We start from the raw sequence: 17345 nt of genomic DNA, 5'->3' as shown, positions 1-17345 counted from the left end.
TACTGTCCCCAGGGCTCCTCGGCACCGCTGCCCTGTCCTGTAGGATATTACAGCAACAAGAGCGGGAACATTCATCTCTCCAGCTGCCTGCCTTGTCCTCCAGGTTGACACTAATTCACCACATGTTGTATACAACCGTGTTTAAGTATCGGCCTTTTATCACTCAGGAGTTTAGGATCCCATTACATAACTTTATTTATCGAGGGTTAATCCCCTCGTTCAATGGCTGTGACTGCTTGACAGGGCTGCCTTTGTTTTACAGGCCTCTTGTGTGTCACCAGAGGGCTCTCTTTCCCTTCTCATATCTGTCCTGCTGGCTCGTACTGTCCGGGCAGAGACAACAGCAGCCGGCAGGCCTCTATACCCTGTTCACCTGGAAACATGTGCCCACCTGGAGCTGACAGGCAGGTGTCCTGTCCACCAGGGACCTACCAGGGTTCACCAGGACAGGTGAAGAAGACAAGTGATGTCCTAATATGTCCTGCAGTTTCAAATGTGGTGCACCTATTATACAAATATAATAACACTAGTAGCTGACTAAAAATAACTTACAGTATATGGCTTGATATACTGGACTGAAACAGCATTTTTAAAAGTGATTAAAGCCAAACCCAGATATAAAATGGCACTTTTGTCCAAATGGATATGACCCATAAAAGAGAAGTTCTTCATCTACGGTCACGCTGTGTTATCTTCAATCTGGGGGCTACTTCAAAACGGTTTATAACTGAGCTTTTATCATCTCCAACACAAGCATCTAAAATTTCCATGTCTGTTTATATCCGTCAGCATCTGTAGTCATAATTTTGTGTTTGTGCAGTGTATTCATTAAAACGATGTGTGTGATTTACTCCTCCACAGGCAGAGTGTGTTGAATGTCCAGCAGGATTTTATTGTCCTGGCTCAGTGGAGGCTGGCACTGGGCATGTATCTGGGACTCGGACTCCCGTGCTGTGTCCTGAAGGACACTACTGCCCAGCAGGTAGGATACAACAGTGCGGCAATTCTAACATGACAAATGTGATGCTGCAGGGTCAGTGAGATTGATCCATTAAATAATGCTGTGATGCACTGCATGCAAAATGTTCTGTAATATCCCTCTGGTTTTGTGTGCACTCATGAAACCACCGGCTCCAACCGGAAATGGCTTTCTGATTTTTCAAAATCAAGATGGTGACCAGCATCCTTATCTGCTAATGGGCTCTGTGATGTTCTGTTATGATTATTCAACGACCATCTGTAGTAGATATTGAATGCTATTAATCCACAGGAGTGCAGTCTGGTGTAGCATTTCCATGCCCAGCTGGTGCCTTCAGCAGGCAGATGGGATTGCCCAATAAGTCGGGCTGCGAGCTCTGTCCACCAGGCAGATACTGTGGCTCCTCCGGACTGGCTGCTCCCACCGGGGTTTGCTCTCCTGGGTAAACACAATGAACACACATACTTCATCATGTTCATTGACAGGACCATGAAATGTATGACATCCTGTTTGTCTTTAATTCTGTCTCTATAATTACACCTCTTATGCTCTGTCTCTCATCACCTGCTGCATCCCACATCCCCCTGTCCTCCTCGTTCCTCTGCTCCTAGTTACCTCTGTGTCAGTGGTTCTGTCTCTGCTCAGCCAGAGGAGGGCCCAACCGGAGGCCGCTGCTCTGCAGGCTCCTACTGCCCCCAGGGTGCCACCTATATGGTTCCCTGCCCTGCAGGCACCTTCAGCTCCATAGACGGTGACATGTCACACTGAACAATTACACAGATACACCGTTCGTGTCATTTGAACATAATAGATTTATTTAGCAGAACTTATTGATTGTGGTGCTAAATGTACATTATCGAAACGAAAGATTTTCCTTAAACCAAGTGAAGCGTTAATGTTTCACATAATTAAACCATGATTCCGATCAGATTCGACTTGTGTTCTTGATTTATCAGGGGCAGTTTCCAAAGAAGCGTGTCAGCCCTGTTTACCTGGTGATCACTGTGCAGAGGTGGGGCTCTCCTCCCCGTCTGGGCCCTGCGACCCTGGCTTCTACTGCACAGGAGGATCCACGACAGCCACACCTTGGGGTAATATCACAGGTAACAAACTTTCCCTTCTTGCCCCTCATGTAGAGTTAAAGGGCAAAGAGGCAACATACTTTTTCTCCCTTGTTTTCCATACGACTTTATTTAATGATTGCTGATGATCGAGATATGAAGAAGATTTCAACAATAAGATTTAACTTATCAACACTGCCTTTAATACATGCGTGGCAGCATACACAACCGCTTCTTATTGAAATTGTATTTGTAATATAAAACGCTGAGTTAATATGACAAGAGCTTGTAATACAGCACTGTGCCCATTTTTCTGATTGTACTACTGTTTGTCTGTAACATTTTCATGGCCTTTGACTCCACAGTGCTCGAAACATCCTGGCAAAACATTTACCAATCGCCCTTAGTAGTATTTTTCATTCTTGCACTGCAGGAAATGGCTCTGGGCCTTTTATTTCACTTGCCAACCAAATGAGGAATGGCATTCAATAAAGGTCCATTGTCTCAGTTGCAGGAGATTTCACATCCCCACGTCCTGGCAATACAATCCTGGGTCTGTTCCATGGTGATGTGTGTCCTGCGGGCCACTATTGTCCTCGAGGGAGTTCAAAGCCAAGCCCCTGTCCTCCAGGTAAAAAGGAAAAACCTGGGATGCTAATTATTCCTGTTGGCACGAATCATGAATATGTTGCTAAAGAGAAGCACACGTGAAAGTCCCCTTTCATTTCTCCAGAAGATCTGTGTCTGACCTCTTGCCTTTTTATTACTTAAGCTGCTAAAGGTTGTGTACAGTGCCATAAAAACCCCAAACTTTAGAGGAGGTCGTAAAACCTAATGCAGGTCCAATAAAACATAATAGTCATAATGGTCAGGCAGCTGCTTAACTAAGTGAATTAAAGCGAGACACGCATGAAACTGTCAAGCCATGTTATATCCTTTTCTCTGTGTGTGTGTGTGTGTGTGTGTGTCAGCGTGTCTGTCTGTGTGTGTGTGTGTGTGTGTGTGAGGGGCATAAAGTAATAGAGAGGAAGCTATTTTACCTCCCTTGATAATTTGTCCTCTTCACACAGGCACTTTCTTGGGGAAGTCTGCAGCTGAGTCAGAAGCTGACTGTGAAGCTTGTTACCCTGGTTCCTTCTGCCCCTCCTGGGCTCAGATCTCTGCTGACCTCCTGTGCCCCGCGGGGTGGTTCTGTCCACTGCGCTCAATGTCTGGACGTCAGCCAGGTACAGTAGGCATGATCCGGGGTCAGCTCAGGATTAATCACTCTAGTGTTTGCACTTCATCACTTCTCTTTTCCTTTCTACACAGTGTTGTCTGGTTTTCAAACAGCTGGGCAAAATATACTCACATGATGACATAGGTACCGACAAACTGATCTTGTGTACAACTTATAGAAGGTTGTACTGTAGTGCATCTTAACATATGAATGACATGGCAGATTTCAGTCAAAATACTGTAAAGAAATGAATATACTATAAAGTTTAAATTTAATTAAAGTTAATGATAATTGCATGCCATTAGCAATACCAACATACTCAATGTGGCATTTTTAAAAAGCCCTGTTTTCAGATTTAAGAATAATATAAAACACAGGAGATATGTGGTTTACATAGGACTGTGTTCTTTCTTTTGGTCAGTTTCAACTCTCCACAACCATAGACTGTATTAAAGACATGTAGATAAAGTTAAGTGTCTTGATCGCCACCTGGTGGATGGGCGCAGTACCGGTCACAACTTCTTCCTACTCGTCTTTTGGAGGATGGGCCACGGGTCAAACTGAAAAGTAGACATCAAATGATTCTTTGTGGGACTTGGTTTCTTCATAGCAGTTCTTATCACGCTGGTGCATGCTAATTTTTCTGCCCTGGAAATCAAGTTGTTCAGTAACTGGTCCTCTAACTAGAAGTGTGAAGCAGAACTCATCTCTTGCATGACTAACCTGGCCATACAATACATACACGTATACAATTGAGGTGATTCTATTCCTAGGATGAGCTCTCCGCCTCCTCTAATATTACATGTACTTCTAGAGATTCTTTGAAAGGCATCTCGTCCCCTATTCACCTTTCATTGAAAAGACGTTTTGCTAATTTGAGCACGAAATGGCCCAGAACATAAAAATAGTCTCCAGCTCATGGCTGTCTGAGTCAGGGCACCTGCTGCTGAGCCTGCTTTCTCTTCTCCGTGCCTCCCACAGGAATTTATGGAGGATGCAATAAGTTCAGAGTCACTGTTGCCTTCATTGCTGTTTCCGTCACACCACACTGGGCATTGGGAAATGCACCGGCTATTCTTTTCAATGAATATCTGCCACCTCGGTGTGCTTAGGATAAGTCTTAGTAATTCTATACAAACGTGAACTTTTCTTTTTCCCACTGCTTCACAGGACATCAGTGCCCACCTGGCCACGCCTGCCCACATGGTAGCGCTGAGCCATCCATCTGCAGCCCTGGCACGTTTCAGTCAGCATCTGGACAATCAACATGTAACATCTGCCCGCCAGGTAATTAAAAAAAAGATGTACTCATAATGGATCAACAATAAACTGTTCATAAAGAAACAAATGGTGACCTGAGGGTGAATGTAAAATGAGACGCCCCGCCTTGCCCAGGTTTCTACTGTACGGAAGGTTCGTCTGTGCCAACCCCGTGTCCGCCGGGCCACGTCAGTCCATCGGCAGGCGGGACGTCCCTCAGCGGCTGCACCCCCTGTCCCCCTGGCTCCTTTTGCAACAGCAGTGCTCAGACCGAGCCGTCTGGTCTCTGTCACCCAGGTCTGACAGTTTGTTGCAGGACATAAGGCTGCATTTTCCTCAACTGTATTCCTGCATTGTATTAAGCTTATTTTCATTCAATCCATCTAACATCTAATTCACCCTATATTGCAAACACTGCAGTTTCCTCAGAGACATGTCAAATTGTGTTGTCTGCCACAGGCCATTTTTGCTCGATGGGGTCGACCGAGCTTTCTCCTATCTCCCAGCCTTATGGAGATGTTTGTCCCATGGGACACTTCTGCCCTCTGGGTAGTGGGTCACCAAAACCCTGTCCTGTTGGCAGCTTCCTCCCAGAGCCTGGAGCTTCCTCCCCGTCTCACTGCCACCCTTGCCCCCCAGGGAAATACTGCGTCAGTCCTGGAGCCTCGCAGCCCACAGGTGGGAGATTCACCAGCTTTGTATTAGTCAAGGACTGTCACACTTATCAATCCTTAATGGGCGTAAAATGCCAATTGTGTAAAATCCACTGCACCTAATGTTTCAGTTGTAAACCATATCAAAGCACATGTTCAGGGATCGTAAGTGTCACAAACTCTGATCAAATCCCATTTTTCACCCAGGGAAACAACCTTTAACCAATATATTGAAACTAAATAATAATTACCATGTTTATCGGGCCAAGGCTCACAAATAATGAGGTTTACAGTCAAGCCAATGCTTGCAGCCCTTTTATAATACCTCCCTTTGTTAGGTCTGTGTTCTGCAGGTTTCTTCTGCTCCGGAGGTGCACAAAGCCCCAAACCTCGGGCCAACTCGTCTTTGTTCAGCTGTCTGCATGAAATACTGGAGGCTTTTGCCATGAGGACAGACACGGCCTTCTGGATGCACAATCTGTCCTTCTTCAGTAACTCCACTGATTCCGGTAAAACATGAACTTCTCCGGTTTGTAATTACACAATGATTGCTTCCCCCCGAAAGAACTGTACATCAATTTCTTTAAACTGTTCAAGCAGAGAACGGAAACCTTAATGTGTCATGATGAATGTCGCTCAAAGCAACAGCTCCCAGTTCGACCTTCCCCCGAAAGTATTCTGCAATTGATCATCGCCTTTCGGTGTAATGTCGTACAAAGATGGTCGTACCCTTGACAGTCAAAACTGTTAAATCAGCTTGTAGTGAGAGAAGATTGGCCCCTCTTTGGTTTCCTGTCTGCCAGACAAAGATATTAACTTAGAGCTCCTTAATGCTTTTCAATCTGCCATATTTTATTGTAGAAAGGGGAGTTTCGCGGATGGAGGTGGAAACGGCGCCGCAGGCAGACTCTGACCATATTGTGACTCACCCACCGCCGTGTCTCCAGAGTCCACATTACTCGTGTTCCACCTACAGAGGGGATGTATGCCCTAGAGGTGGGTAAATCCTCACTGTGAACTTGTGCACTCTCTGTGATACTGTGTTCATCTCCTCGAGCGTACACATTATCTTGGCGCTCGTGACACGGTAGACAAATCTACTTTAACAGCTGGTATATATGACTAATTGAGTGTGTGCCATATTTCAGATTTGATACTTCATCTTGGTTTTATTTGGAAAGTTTTTCAAAAAATAGCTGACATGTTACGGTAGTTGGGAGACTGAATGCCTAGTTTTAGTACTTTTTTAAATAAATAATAGAAGCAGTCAGAGAGTGCTTACATTTCATCAGTATTCTGAGAAATCTATTAAAATCCATTTTGCAAAACACCCTCTCATGATATTAAAGAAGTGGAATAAAGTTCTTAACTTAGGGGGTCAGAAGTTGGAGGTTCAAACGCAGTCTTCCCCATTCCGCTTTCTCTGGGGCAAGATACTGAACCCCAAATTGCCCTTTCTCCCAGAGAAATTGCTCCACTGAATGAATGCTTGTGTGAATGGCAAAATGTACTGTAAAGTGCTTTGAGTGGTCAAAAAGGGCCATATAAATCCCAACAAAATGGACTCATCCTCCTGTGGTTATATTTCCTGTTGTTTTGGGCTAATCCTGCTAACTAACAGACAGAAAGACACGAATGCAGAGCTTACGTATTGTACATAAGCTCCGTGGCTGAGGTAAGAAGCAGGACTTACAGAAAAAGCTTTATCAGCTGCGCTCCATAATGACATTATCTTGTGCCTCAGTGAAAGCAGCACAGGATAGATGCTAAGGCTGCAGATTAACCTCCTTCTTTACGGTTTAAATTCCCCCAATTTGAAGACGTGGAAGCCTGAATGCCGGAGCTGTTGGACCTCCCCGGCGATTAAGTTGTGTGGCGATGCGCATAAACACAGCAGCCGTGAAATAAAAGCTGATGTCAGACCAGCAGGGCACAGAATTTAATTCTCTCAACAATGTAATTACAGCCCCCTGATACACAAGAAATGTGGCGAGTTAACAGTAAATACAAGCGGAAAAAAAGGCTTGTGGGAATTAAAAGTTCAGGGTTTGAGAAAGTCCTCCATCTGTGAGGGGAGTGTGAGAATTAGAACCGTAATCCTCCTGATTGGTGTTCTTCGGTAGTACAGAAGTTAATGGTCTTTGTGTTCCAGGTTTCTTTTGTCCTTTGGGTTCTGCCTACCCCCAGCCCTGTGAGGCTGGCTCGTATTGTAATCAGACGGGTCTAGATGCCCCGACAGGTTCTTGTGCTGCAGGATATTACTGCCCCAAAGGCTCTTTTAACCCCCGTGCCACCCTGTGCCCCACCGGCCACTACTGCCCCCTCGGAGCTCCTCTTCCTCTGCCCTGCCCTCTAGGAACCTTAAAAAGTGAGATATTTATTTTTCATGTATAATTGTTTGATTCATCTCAAAGAAATCTCACTTATTGTTGATCTCTTTTTGTGTGTGTGAACGGTTTAATCGTAAAAAATAAAAAAAGAATACTTTGAAAAGACAGGAAAAGTTAGTTATCCTTCATAGGATAGCTTCGATACAGGAATGAATTTATGATGAATCCGAAATCAGACACAGTAATACTCGGAACAAAAAAGCTCAATCCTCCTGTGTTGCTCACATTTTTTGTTTTCCCTGCTAATATCCTCACATGAACCCACTTTCTGTCTCTGCCATTCACAGATGTGGTAAAACTAGAACTTCCATTCAAACCTCTCTCTCTCTCTCTCTCTCTCTCTCTCTCTCTCTCTCTCTCTCTCTCTCTCTCTCTCTCTCTCTCTCCCCTCGGGCGTACATGAATAATTTCAGTCACAAAGTGGTATAATCGTGTAATTGTATTCATGTCTCGCAGCGGTTAACTAGGATCCTATTAAAACATTCTGTAGAGCCTTTGAATGGATATGTATTCCAAACTGATGAGGGAATCAAAGTATGTGCTTTGAGTCAAATTAACATTGTGATCCGTCTTAATGCTGCCATTACCCCCAGTTACAATGTGAGTTGTTTTTTCAGACACTGTGGGTTTAACTATACATCTGTGTGTACACAAACAAATGGGGACAGAATGAATTGATTGATTTTTCCCAACTCCTCAGGTTCCCGTGCTGGATCTACAGTTGAGGCTTGCCAGCTGTGTCCTCCAGGTCACTACTGCCACCAGAGCGGCAGGGCGGAGCCCAGTGGTCAGTGTGTGGAGGGCTATTACTGTCCGGAGGGACAGAGCTCTGAGAGCCCACAACAACACATCTGCCCAGCGGGACATTCTTGTGAGAAGGTCAGCCATCCAGCGTTAGTCTTTAAGCTACTGTCAGTCATCCGCACCGAATATTGCATGTGATGACTCTGCCCTCCTCCTCCTCCTCCTCCTCCTCCTCCTGGGATGTGGTTTTGATTCTTTAATGACAAGTGTGTCGCTGCTGCTTACTGCACATGCCAAGTCGACTGTCTCGGCCATCCTTCCTGTGCTGTGTCTGTCTCCACTGTTATTGTTACACCTTGATTATTCCTGATGATGCATGTTATCCCCGTGATGTAAGGTCGAATGAATTTTAATGGTTGATTCAGGGAAGTGTCAGTCAGAGCGCCTGTCCTCCGGGCAGCTACCAGCTCAGACAAGGCCAGGGCAGCTGCCAGACATGCCCCGCTGGTTTCTACTGTCACCATCAAGGTAAAGTCCACAGATGGATGACTGAGCATTAGCGGCGGGGAACATAAATGTAGATCAATCATTTTAACAATGATAATTTTCTTTTTTTGTATCTGTACTTGAACATCAGGAATGACGCGTCCACTTCTGTGTGAGGGAGGATTTTATTGTCCCAGTGGATCAGCAGATCAGCGTCCTTGCCCAGCAGGGACCTATGGAAACATGTCGGGGCTGGTTGAAGAAGGACAGTGCTCCCCGTGTGACCCTGGGATGTTCTGTAGAGAAGCAGGTACAATAGCCCCCCCCCCCCCCCCCCCCGACACCTGTCGCTTGTTATGTAAAACTCGTAGATATCTATCTCGTTGACAGCTGCAGCGCTCCCCAGACACAATTATTATTCAGTAGCTGCTCTGTTATTAGTGTGATTAAAAACCTTGCTGGCATGATGTCTGTTTGAAGGGAGGAGTTTCCCCAGTGGGCTGTGTGCTGCAGGGTTTGTATGTGCTGGAAAAGCCTCAGAAGCTTCGCCGTCTGATGGTCTGACTGGATTTCCATGTCCTGCTGGTTTCTACTGCTCTGTGGGGACCTCTGTACCAAAACCATGTCCAAAGGGAACATTCAGGTGCATGTCCTGCATCTCTATACACCGCTGTTTACAATCAAAAAAGCGCTTTATTAGGAACACCAGACTAAAGCTGGGTCGCCTCAGTTCAGTTCAACATTTGTCAGCTGCAAGTTCACGCTGCCAATCTCCTGTTCTACAACATCCCAGAGGTCCTCTATTGGAGTCACGGCTAGAGACTGGGGAGGCTGCAGAGATTCACTGATCTCATTGTCATGTTTGATAAACGTCGGAGTTGACGTTGTGCATTGAACATGTGCCGCACATGCTCAGCAGTTGAGGCCGTGTCATTCGAACAATGATTGATTGGAATTAATGGGCAAAGGAAACAATCCCTGCACTATTCCCCTACCGCCACCAGCCCGGTTGTGCCTGTGGATTCATTCCTTTGACAAAATCTATTTTTCCATCCCTCAGCAGATGTCTAGATTCATCATAGTCAAAGTCACTAAGGTCAAATATTTTCCCCTCATTCTGATGTTTGATACCTGAACTGAAGCTCCTGACCTAAATCTGATTCTGTGCACCACACGTTTGTCACATAATTGGTAGATAGGATAATTATAGTCAGCTATACAGATGTTCCTAATAAAGTGTGCAGTCACTGTGGTTATATATATATATATATATATATATATATATATACTGTATATACAAAGTGTTATAAATTGTTGTATGTAAAGATCCTTGTTCCCCTTATTTGTATTTTTTGTATAAAACATACAACAGTGTGAGGGGCAAGCAGTGCTTTCAATAATGTAATACTGAGCAGTTGTTATCCAAATTAGATGTAATCACTCGACTACTCTTGTGGTTTGCATCAATCCAAACGTTCACATGTCTTGACAGTGAGCAGAGTGGACTTGTAGATGAGTCTCAGTGCCGTAGCTGCAGCCCTGGCTTCTACTGTTCAGAGACCGGCCTCGCTGCAGTCTCTGGACCTTGTCTGCCAGGTAAGAAAAAAGACAAATTTAGGTAAGTTAGTGTGATGCCTTTTCCTACTTGATACGGAAATTAGCTTTGCAAAGTGTGTCTCTCCAGGTTTCTACTGTCTGGAGGGATCCCACACTGCGGCTCCAATGTCAAATATCTCTGGGAGTGTTTGTCCAGCGGGCCACTTCTGCACAGAGGGCAGCAGTGTCCCCTCCCCCTGCCCACGTGGCTCCCACCAAAATGAGACGGGAGGAAAAAGTAAAGATGACTGCAAACCATGTCCTCTCGGTAAACAAGAAGTTATACCGTGTGAACTTAACTCTGCAAAACTGGCTTTACTAGGTGCTTGTACAAATCCCCTTGCCCTCTCGGAAAATCTTCTCTCTGTTTGAGTGTCTTTACCAGGCTGGTTCCAGGATTTATCAGGCCAGAGAGAGTGTGATCCCTGTCCTCACGGGTTCAACTGCCCGAGTCACAGCTCCACCAGTGGCAGTCCCCTGCTCTGCCCAGCCGGCTACGTCTGTCCCGGGGAGAGTTCAGACAGTCTTCCTGTCCCCTGCCCCAAAGGCACCTACAGCCCCAACCAGGGTCTCACCACCACAGGTGAAAAACCTGAACCTTTAAAATAAAAAAGGGGACAACTAAACTATCTGGCCCCTTTTAGCTAGCCGAGTTCTTGTTAGCCAAGTTATTTAAAGACCTAAACAAATTAAGGCAGATGCTTTCCAGTGTAACTCTGAGGGCTGCAGTAAACTCTTTGTTCCTTCTTTGATATTATCTAGTTTCCCTTAAACAAAAGGAAAACATCTTGTCTCTACAACAGAGTAATAATGATAACGATTTCCAGTCTTGCAAAAATAATCTCTTAGTGATCCTCCTTGATGTAGTTATGTTTTAGTTACTTAAGGACAGTGTCACACAGCAGTGTGCGGCCGTTTCAGACGTGCTGATTGACGGCCCCCGGCAGGAAGCTTGTTTTTGTGTTTTAGGACTGAAGTCAGAGCTGTCAGTCTGTGTTTGCAGGTGAGTGCCTGGTGTGTCCAGCCGGTCAGTTCTGTGGCTCTGAAGGGTTGGTTGAGCCCTCTGGGTCCTGTGCTCCTGGCTTCCTTTGTCTGATGGGAGCCACGGTGCCGAATCCGACTGACAACAGAACTGGATCTCTCTGTCCACCTGGGATTTTCTGCCAAAAGGGGCAAAGAGCAGGTCGGTGGAATAAAAGACGGCAGAGGTTCTGGGATGATGAATTTGATGAATTTTTAAAGATAACTATCCTCCATTTATTTTCCCCGTCGTGCTCCAGGTGATTGCTTGGCTGGGTTTTATTGCGACTGGGGCTCCAGCAGAGCCGACAAGGCCCCGTGCCCGGCTGGTTTCTTCTGCCCCAGCGGAGCACCACTCCCCATGCCCTGCCCTGCAGGAACATTTAGCTCCAAAGAGGGGAACACACACCAGATCAACTGCACCACCTGTTCCCCTGGATCCTACTGTCAAGGTGTTTTCCGACCTTCAAGTTCAATCCACAGGGGGCCAGGCATCGCAATTTATTTTCCAGTAGTACTCACAATACATCAGCATGCAGCACAGCCAAGAGGGATGTTTTTAATAAGGCGTTCTTTAATAAGGGACACAACTGTTCACTCACATACACACAGTTTTATTTTAGCAACAATTTTACACCCATTCCATTGGGATTGTCCAAAGTCATTCTGAAGGTTTCATCAACCGAGGCTGAGCTTATACATCCTGAAGTGAAACCGGGACAGCTCGAGGAAGTCACGCACTTCTCTTTATCTTTGCTTATCTAACTGAAAACTGATTTTACAGTGTCAGCGAGTCAGTTTCTTTAATTATGCCGCTGTATCTTTTCAAAGTCAGAGACGTGACAGGGAAAAGTTGTGAAAAAGCTTTTCATTTTATTTGACTATTTAGATCTCACCTTGGTTTATTAACTCTTCTTGCTGTGTCTCAGTTGAAGGCACTGCACGGCCTGCTCTCTGTCCCCCTGGACACTACTGTCCTGCCGGGCTGACTCTCGGCCTGGAGTTTCCTTGTCCTCCTGGCACAGTGCAGAACCAGCTCGGTGCCTCCAGTCCCGATGCCTGCCTGCCCTGCCCTGCCGGTATGGAAAACACTAGTGTCTTTTTCTACCTCATCCTAACCTAAGCCCATGTACAGTCAGGTCAGTGATTTTCAAGTATACATTTTTATTCCCGTTTCCTGCAGGAATGTTCTGCTCTCAGTCTGGTGCGTCCCAGCCCACAGGGCCGTGTGAAGCAGGATACTTCTGTCCTGCTGGATCAAGCAGCCCCAACTCAACTGAGTATCAGGTGTTGTTATTGTTCTCTCTTGTGCGTAACCTGTTAATGTTGGTCAGCTGCTCCTCGTCCTTACATTATTCTGAGTGATGCAGGCCCCTCAACCCTTAATCTAACTTCTCCTTCATGTGAGAATTTCCACATTAAAAACTACAATGGCATTCCTAGGCCAAGGACAAACAATCCCATTAAATCCGAAAAACTGCCCCAGTTTTCATATTTATCAGCCCTAAACATGTCTGATTTTTTTTTCCATCAAGATCCATGATTTATACCCTGAGGGAATGGTAAAAATGTTGAATGTTGCCCTGTCCTGTTATATTACAGAATGCCAAAACGATTATCTTCCAGAACCGCAACAAAATTTAATGAGTTCTTCCCAGAACTTCCCTCCTCTAAATTTGGTGATAATAATCTGTTCAGTTGTTGGTGTAATGTTGCTTACAAACAAACAAACTGACAGAGGTGACAACATGTCCAGAGTTTACTATGAATTTATCTGTAAAACCGTTTAACTCCCCAGTTTGATCACTCTCATGTTTTACCCAATCTTACCTCTATGGCACAATGTCAACTTCACACATGATATGGCAGAACATTGCCCTGTTGCTGAGCACACTCTAATGGGAATAAGCATTTTATTCCCTCTGTAATTTACTTTTGTATTGTTGTGTGTAACAAACATTTCAGCCTCTAGAGATCTCACTTTATTAGACTGGTGGCTTCATTCAAGCAATGCATGCGTTCCAGTTTTCTGAATTTTAAGGAAAGGATATTATCAAGTACAAATATGACCTGTCTATCTTTATATTTTTCCTTGTTACTCAGGGGAATTCAACCAGAAGCCACCTCTGCCCCTCAGGACACTACTGCCTCTCTGGCACTGGCTATCCTCTGCCCTGCCCCACAGGCTCTCTGTCCGTCTCCCGAGGGCTGAAGGAAGTTGGCGAGTGCTCGCTCTGTCCCCCTGGACTGTTCTGTGACAAGCCTGCAATAACCGAGTTCTCCGATGCCCTCCCATGTCACGCTGGGTAAACACATCTGCTTGTATAACTTTTCAGTTTCTCTGAGTTTGGATGTGCACATTCATCTATTTTTGGATTCCTATGTGGGATTTAAACTTGGATTAAAGGGACGATTTCAGTACGTCAGTACGATGTGATGAGTTAAAAAATCAAACGCAAGTCGGTGTGTGAGAAATCAGACAGATAACTGAGGACAGCTGATGCATTTTTCATGAGTCTCAGCAGGAAGCAGTTGTCTTCAGCAGGACGAATTCCTCTCAGAACACTTTGCTAAGTGTAGCATTTTGTTGGAAATATTCAATATCAGCAGTAAGCACCTGTAACACTGCAGTTTGTTTACCAGAGTCTGAGTTGTTTTCTTTTCTGGTTAAAAGCAAAGTCAAACATAAAGAGGGTCTACTTGGAGGAACTACAATTAAAATCCAGTTTATTAAAACGTTTATTTTTTCTGGGAAAACACTATACTCAGCAGCTGGTGGTGCTTCTTTCTGAATAGGCAGAGCTGAATATATATATGTGTAATGACTTGTAAGGCCCTGCAGAAACCAAATGTCAGACTGTCAATGTTTATGTATCCAATTTTGTTGTCTAAAAGCAGCCAAATACTGGTTTCATTATCGTTTTTTAATTAAAATACTTTCACTGCAATTTGTTTTTTTCTACAATCGAAAACTTTAATTTCCCCGCCGGCAGATTGTCGAAAGCTGTTACTAACAGCTTGTGGCAATATGTTTGATATGAAATTTGTTTTTCTGATTTATGCCCTCAGGTACGTGTGCCTGGGTGGAAGCTCGGGTCCCATCCCCTCAGATGGCTCCCATGGCTACCTCTGCCCTGCTGGCCATAGCTGTCCTGTTGGCTCAGCGAGGGAGGTTCCCTGTGAGCCTGGCACATACAGTCCTGCCCCCGGAGCAGCCCGCTGCACAACCTGCCCCCGAGGGACAATGTGTTCCTCCTCCGCCACTCAGGAGCCCTCTGTCTGCCTGGCTGGTGAGCATGGGGATGATAATCCATTTATGGAATGTATGTATGATATTAACAGTTTAATTACACATCAGATCTTGATGGACAAATTATTCAAGTTGAAAAACCATCAACCCAAAGAGGGCTGGATTCAAAACCACACTGAAAAGTAAACAATGTAAATCACAGGCTGTTTGAACTTGTGTGAATTTCATCACGGTAACTCCTGATGTGACTCAGTTGTGTGTATGGCCTCTGTGTGCCTGTAAGCACCCCTGACACCGTCCCGGCATGCTCCTGATCGGTGGATGGTGACCTGGGTGATCTCCACCCAGGTCTGGATCAGGGCGTCAGTGAGCTCCTGGACACTCTGTGGAGGTACTTGGCACCGTGGAGGAGGATGCACCGAAACACAATGTCCCATAGGTTCTCAATTGGATTTAGATCAGGGTAACGAGAGGGCCAGTCAAATGCATGAATGCCTTCGTCATCCAGGAACTGCCTAAACATCTACAGGAGGAACCCAGATCCTGCTGCACCAACGTAAGGTCTGACAGTCGCTCTGAGGATTTCCTCCCAGTACATAACAGCAGTGAAGGAACCGTTGGCTATGACTTGGAGGTCTGTGCGACCCTCTGAGGATGTGCCTCCCCACACCATCACATCACTGACCCACTGACAAACCAGTCACGCTGGATGATGTTACAGGCAGAATAACGTTCACCTATATTATACACTGTGATGATTAAGTGTTCCCTTAATGTTTTGAGCAGCGTTAATAATATAAATATGTTCTTTTCTTAGGTCATTTTTGCCCTGCAGGGACGGCCCTGCCTCAGCCCTGCCCTCCAGGGACATTCAACAACCAGACAGGGGCCCACTCCCTCTCTGTGTGTAGCCCCTGTCCCTCTGGAGTGTACTGTAGCTCGTATGGAGCCTCAATGCCACAAGGTGATCACAAACAAACATGTGTGGTGACAGAATGTTTTCCTTTTAGAAGAATGCACAAAGCCTTATGCTGCTTTAAAGATTTGCTAGTAGGGAAGCAAACTGAAAGTGTTTGTATTTGTAGGTCGTTGTTTGGAGGGTTATTTCTGCCAAGGTGGGGCTGTGGGACCAGCTCCTCCGAGCTCTGATGACTTCCCCCTGAATGGCCCTTGTCCTGTGGGCCATTACTGTCCAGCAGGGTGTCTGTCCCCCATTCCATGTCCTCTGGGCAGTGTTCGCAAGACCACCGGTACTCCTGCTATTCACCTTCATCACAAAATGGCTTTTTCCTCTGTCACCATGGTGTGAAGAATTGAATCATTTGTTATCCACCTTATATCATTCTCCTGTTATAGGAGGTGTGTCCTCCGACAGCTGCTCAGCCTGTCCTGCAGGTTACTATTGCTCCACCGAGGGTCTGGCCAACACCAGTGGTCCCTGTGCTGCAGGTTTCTACTGTCCATTTGACTTCTCCTCAACCACTCCATATGCCTTCCTCTGTCCTAAGGTGAAGGTTGTTCACACACTCTTTTGTTCCTCACTTTATATTCGCCCTCCCTGTTCGTCCCCTTGTCCATTGTTCTTTTTAATTTCCTAACAGAACCTCTCAGACAAAAAAGCTTGTACCAAGTTGATGAATATTAATGTCCTGCTACACTGGATGTCACCCCTCAGCTGCACCATTGTTATTTGTACTATGTTTTTAGGGCCACTACTGTCCGGAAGGCTCTGCCCTGGCCTTACCATGTCCCACAGGAGAGTACCAGCCGAACCCCGGCTCGGACAGCTGCATCCCCTGCCGACCTGGATTCTACTGTGAGGAGGCTGTGGTGGGGGAGCCGTGGCCCTGCCCGCCACACTCTTTCTGCCCTGCAGGTGCACTTTGAGAGAAATAATTTAAAATCTGCCTACAAGCATCTCTAAAGCTCACTAATTAACAAGCTGCATTTTGTTTGTTTAATCTGCACAAAATGTCAAGTAGTCCTTTGTGTGGTTTTGTTCCCTGGCTTCATACTCATCATGCTGATTGAGAGGGATTTAAATCTTCTAATCTAACACTCAACGAGCAAGTTATTGAGCTTATTTCCCAAACTGATGATCCATTCATTTAATTGCTATTTAACAGTTTGAACCTTCTTGGAGAGAATTAATAAACAATGCTAAACAAAAGTGCAACATATAACCTTGTCCTGGTTCTTGAGGTTACTATGTAATAAATCATGCTAATGCAGGTTGTCTCTTATCTACTGCATCTCTTTCTTTCCAGGCACCATGGTTCCTCAGCCCTGCCCCAATGGGACTTTCACTCATCCAAACCAGGAAGGACTTCAGGAGGAGAGAGAGTGTTTACCGTGCCCTTCAGGGAAGTTCTGCAGGTACTGCATGAATTAAAGCCCCGGTACAGACAAGTGCTCCAATGTGTCCTTGTCTCGCACTCACATGACGCACATGTATACACTGACAGACACACACACACACACAATAAGGCACATGCATATCCCGAACTCATGCATACCTACTCAGACAAATGCTCAAAGGCACACACTCATCTCTGTTTTGATTAGACTCACAATTAGCAGAATGCTGCAGTATATCACGTTCAAGAGTCACGGATCACTGAGCAGCCAAATTAACATCTTCATGGGCATGGACCTAATGAATGTGGAAGGTGGAAATGTTGGAAACT

General features: G+C 45.4%; 3 protein-coding genes and 1 long non-coding RNA gene across 4 annotated transcripts in view; all 4 read left to right on the top strand.

Moving 5' to 3' along the window:
• The first annotated feature begins 326 nt into the window (after positions 1-326).
• Positions 327-1747, top strand: LOC128439709 (signal peptide, CUB and EGF-like domain-containing protein 1). Its single transcript, XM_053422099.1, has 4 exons — positions 327-450; positions 862-982; positions 1271-1421; positions 1591-1747. The coding sequence occupies exons 1-4, from the start codon at positions 382-384 to the stop codon at positions 1745-1747; spliced, it is 498 nt and encodes a 165-aa protein (XP_053278074.1). The 5' UTR covers positions 327-381.
• Positions 1748-1953: 206 nt separating this feature from the next.
• Positions 1954-3236, top strand: LOC128440834 (uncharacterized). The gene is made up of 3 exons (XR_008338581.1): positions 1954-2082; positions 2549-2671; positions 3111-3236. It is a non-coding gene; the product is annotated as an uncharacterized LOC128440834 (long non-coding RNA).
• A 1769-nt stretch (positions 3237-5005) lies between these two features.
• On the top strand, positions 5006-11774 carry LOC128440833 (SCO-spondin). The gene is made up of 12 exons (XM_053423674.1): positions 5006-5197; positions 5511-5681; positions 6034-6168; positions 7325-7540; positions 8263-8441; positions 8732-8834; positions 8944-9102; positions 9273-9435; positions 10285-10388; positions 10477-10971; positions 11392-11571; positions 11669-11774. The coding sequence occupies exons 1-10, from the start codon at positions 5047-5049 to the stop codon at positions 10758-10760; spliced, it is 1665 nt and encodes a 554-aa protein (XP_053279649.1). The 5' UTR covers positions 5006-5046; the 3' UTR covers positions 10761-10971; positions 11392-11571; positions 11669-11774.
• The window catches only part of si:ch211-286b4.4 (uncharacterized), a 22809-nt gene continuing 17233 nt past the window's right edge, over positions 11770-17345 (top strand). The window contains exons 1-11 of the mRNA XM_053422098.1: positions 11770-11860; positions 12338-12487; positions 12592-12695; positions 13512-13714; positions 14478-14698; positions 14942-15049; positions 15476-15622; positions 15744-15908; positions 16015-16166; positions 16366-16534; positions 16926-17034. Coding sequence (XP_053278073.1) covers positions 11770-11860; positions 12338-12487; positions 12592-12695; positions 13512-13714; positions 14478-14698; positions 14942-15049; positions 15476-15622; positions 15744-15908; positions 16015-16166; positions 16366-16534; positions 16926-17034 — 1619 coding nt within the window. The remainder of the gene's footprint in view (positions 11861-12337; positions 12488-12591; positions 12696-13511; positions 13715-14477; positions 14699-14941; positions 15050-15475; positions 15623-15743; positions 15909-16014; positions 16167-16365; positions 16535-16925; positions 17035-17345) is intronic.

This window comes from Pleuronectes platessa, chromosome 5 (genome assembly GCF_947347685.1).
Source record: "Pleuronectes platessa chromosome 5, fPlePla1.1, whole genome shotgun sequence".
Classification (NCBI taxonomy): Eukaryota; Metazoa; Chordata; class Actinopteri; order Pleuronectiformes; family Pleuronectidae; genus Pleuronectes; species Pleuronectes platessa.
This window is presented reverse-complemented; position numbering and strand designations above follow the sequence as displayed.